General features: G+C 34.3%; 1 protein-coding gene across 1 annotated transcript; it reads right to left on the bottom strand.

The window, feature by feature from the left end:
* Positions 1-1868: 1868 nt before the first annotated feature.
* On the bottom strand, positions 1869-3306 carry LOC112187993. The gene is made up of 2 exons (XM_024326982.2): positions 3069-3306; positions 1869-2808 (listed from the first exon to the last, which is right to left on the bottom strand). Exon 2 carries the CDS (start codon positions 2750-2752, stop codon positions 2099-2101), a length of 654 nt encoding a protein of 217 aa, XP_024182750.1. The 5' UTR covers positions 2753-2808; positions 3069-3306; the 3' UTR covers positions 1869-2098.
* Between the last annotated feature and the right edge of the window lie 600 nt (positions 3307-3906).

The following is a 3906-nucleotide window of genomic DNA, read 5'->3' as shown; positions in this document are numbered from 1 at the left end:
AACCTACTTTACTCTAACAAAGACCTTATTTACTTTAATGAAGATTTTTTTTTTTTCTAATTACCACATGTGTTCTCAAAGTGGTTACATGAGTCCTCAGAGTGGTAAATATTATATAAAATAAAACATGTATGAGAAATGTTAATGCCCATAGCTTTACCCATCCTCATTTGTGTAATAAAATTCTCTCTTGCGTAATTAAAGTAGTATATTGTGTAATGTTCATCGTCGAATTAGTAATTATTTTTAATCAACATAATTTACCACAAACTCCAACAATTGATGAAAAAAAGATAAGTTTTGTTCTAATTATATTAATTACTCCACCTACAACCTATGTACTAGTTTATGGATAATTTCACGAGAGTAACAATAAATTTGTTATCAAAGTGGTAAATCTTTATGTTTTTACCATTAGTGAAATTATTACTACAATGACTACACATTTTATCACAACCCACAACACTTGATGTAAAAGCGGTAATTTTTGTTCTATTTGTAGTAGTTACTCCACCTAAACTAATGTACTAATTTTTAGACAATTTAACAAGTATGACAACAAATTTGTTGTCAGAGTGGTAAAACTTTATGTTTTTATCATTAATGAAATGATTAGTACAATGACTACACATTTTACCACAACCACAACAATTGATGTAAAAGTGGTAACTTTTGTCCTATTTATAGTAATTACTCAACCTAAACTAATGTACTAATTTATGGACAATTTAACAAGTGCAACAACAAATTTGTTGTCAAAGTGGTAAAATCTTTATATTTTTATAATTAATGGAATAATTACTCAATGACTACATATTTTACCATAACTCACAACTATTGGTGTAAAAGCGGTAACTTTTGTTCTAATTATAGTAATTATTTCAGAAACTATACCATTTACAAGATTACCAAACATTTTACAATTCCGACAACATTTGTATTGTGAACATGGTAAAATTAAAATTAGACCAAAAGATATGTAACAACTCAGTATTGTAAGGAGCTTCTCCACTTGATAATCAAGGTTCTCCGTTTGATAAAAGTTGTCCAAATTAATATGATATTTATATCTTTGACCACTCAATTACAATAACCACAACAACTGTTGTTATAAGTCGTAATTGTAGTTCAATTATGTATAATAATAAATTTTGACAATACTTGTTACATGATTTTTAACAATGTTACATATCAAGAAAAAGTGTGTTTTTAATATGATAAATTTTATTTTTAAAAATGACACATGTCGATATTTAATTGGATAACCTGTTGACTTGTTCAGTAGGTTTCCAGTATATTAATTTACTAAAAGTATTATTAAAAAAAAAAGGTATAGTATACATCAAGGTACTCTAGACGACCCCTAAAATGTTTCTAACCATGCTAAAAAATTTAAAGAGTCATAAATTATTAATTTATCTTACAATCGAGGTTTGCAAAGGGCTAGACTAGACTGATTAAATTTGAGATTAATTATAAGTGTTAGTGATGAAGTTGGGAAGATCATGAACATTTTGAGCTACTATATATATGGTATACAGTTTAGGGTGCTAAGTAAAATTTAGTCCATTGTCTTTTCAATCATATCAGATCGTTACGCGCACATAGGACCTACGACGATTGACCTTGAAATGAGAAAGTATCCCAACGATGCATGCCACGATTACCACCATAACAGTTGCCTCACATAGATGTATGATTGGAAGGGGAACAAGGCATGAGACCTTACTTAAAGAGACAGGCAATAAAACCTTATAAGAACTCTTTAAGGTGAACCTGTTCACTTTGTTATCCAAAACTAACTACATTTTCAGTACCCCCACCGATGGTATATAGTCCTGACTCCTGACATTCAGCATTTTTGCATGCATGGGTTGTACCTGGAGTTTACAGGAAATTGGGAGTTGCTAACAAGTTAAAAGGAGCACGAAAACAAAATAGATCTGGGCGAGTTGTAGTTCAATGGTAATTAACAAATATAGTACTGATTTGGTATCGCACTAATGAAACATAATAATTCTGAGCTACTAAGCACATATCGACCACTAATAGATGCTGCATATATGCAATGAAATGACACCATCTGTGGCTTGCATGCTCAGCTGAGTGGAACCATTGCAATCTTACAAATAACTTCTAAAAACTTCAGGACAATACGGAACAACGCCCAAAACAATTTGCAGACTAACCAAACACCATTGCCAGTTACACCAAATATAGAACGACTTGTCCCTGCGGCGACAATAAACATGAATGCCATACTTGCCAAAGATAGAACAAACACGAAGACCATCCACGACTCGTGAATTTCATTGAACGCCGTCTGCATATTCCATACCGAAAGCAAGATCTTCCTCGCCAAAACCAACGTCTCCTTCCCATCCCTCACTCCCTCCGCCTTCAGTATCTCTAACTGCCTCTTTAGGGATCGATCTAACTCCTGAAGTTGCTTTGTGTAGCTAGGATTCTTGTACCAGTTACGAACTTTCGAGAACTTTTCAACCAGCACCACGCCCTCCAAGATCTTCTTTTTGAAATCGTCTACTTCCTTGTTTGAGAGATTTAATTCGATGTTGTGGTGTTCTATCTGTTTGATCAGTGGTTGTAAAGAGTGGAGAGTGGATTTGATGTTTTCTAGGAGGGGCGTGCACTGTGTGGACTTGTTGATCAGTAGTTTCTCGACGCCGTTGTACAGCTTTGCGAATACGGTCCCCAGAGCAGCCCCTCCAACAAGTTCTACTACTCCAACCATTAACCTTGAATTCTTGATTGGTTCTTCAGAACAACAAAACCCTGCACCAATTAATTCTGAAAAACAAAAAAACAAAAAAAAAATCTTGTACTCGGTTTAATATTCTAATATCTAACACAAAGGTAAAATTAGAAAAGTGAGAGATGAGGGAAAATTTAAAAATCTACAACTAGATTAGAGTTGTATGAACTCTAGATTTTTGATAAACAACTAGAAGTTCTCCTACTCATTAATTGGGATTTGCATATATAAGCTCGACAGTTCCGTGTTTAACGCCATTTAAAAAAAAAAAAAAGACAATAGAAAAGAGAAGGACCTCGATCTATCTCTTTCTGGTACTTAATGAAGAAGACAAAGACTTGCGTTCTGCACTACGATCGTTTTTCTTTTCTGGTTGAAGACTTGTAGACTGATAGATCCAAATGGCGGAACTTAATTTTGTGGAAATTTTGCTAGACAAAAGTAAACCTGTACTTGGTCCAATGCTATAATTGTATTAAAGGTGTCACCTAATAGTACTAGTTGAACAAGTGGAACTAACTAAATTGAAGCTTACAGTTTTTGTCTGGCATGCTCCACCCAATATATATTAAAACTAAATATATACCAGAATTTCTCGATCAAGCAATTTCTTCTTAATTTCAATAGCCTACTTGATGACAAAGAAAGAATTAAGAGAAGAAGAAAATACTTTTCCGCGGTTTAGTTGACGCTGATTTACAATTCCAATATTGGAAGCTACTTGGCAACAGGCATTGCCCTTGCCGGTACCCATTTTGTGACTTGTTAGCAAGTAAACCATTGATGTCGTTCTTGAATATACGCGTTTAGTGGTTCCACTGGTACATACTCAAAGGCATTTCACTCAAAATGGGTTTCACTTTTGGAAGATGGGGCGTGTCTCCCCCTTTTCAGGACCACTTCCACGTGACAAAGGTGCAACAACAACCACAAAAAGTCAAAGATTCAAACTCGCTAAGTGGGACCTAAAGGTTCTTTCTAAAATGTAGACATCTTCCCAAAAGTCTTTGCATCCAACTGATATATCCAAAGGCATCGGAATAACCTTAGTTGAGAAGACTCTTTCCTCGTTCCACAGCCATTCCAAGAAGCAGATTCAAAACGTAACAAATCATACCTCGTTCAGCTTTGAG

The sequence above is a fragment of the Rosa chinensis genome, chromosome 2, assembly GCF_002994745.2.
Source record: "Rosa chinensis cultivar Old Blush chromosome 2, RchiOBHm-V2, whole genome shotgun sequence".
Lineage (NCBI taxonomy): Eukaryota > Viridiplantae > Streptophyta > Magnoliopsida > Rosales > Rosaceae > Rosa > Rosa chinensis.
The sequence above is the reverse complement of the archived record's forward strand: the minus strand, read 5'-3'. Positions and strand labels throughout refer to the sequence as shown.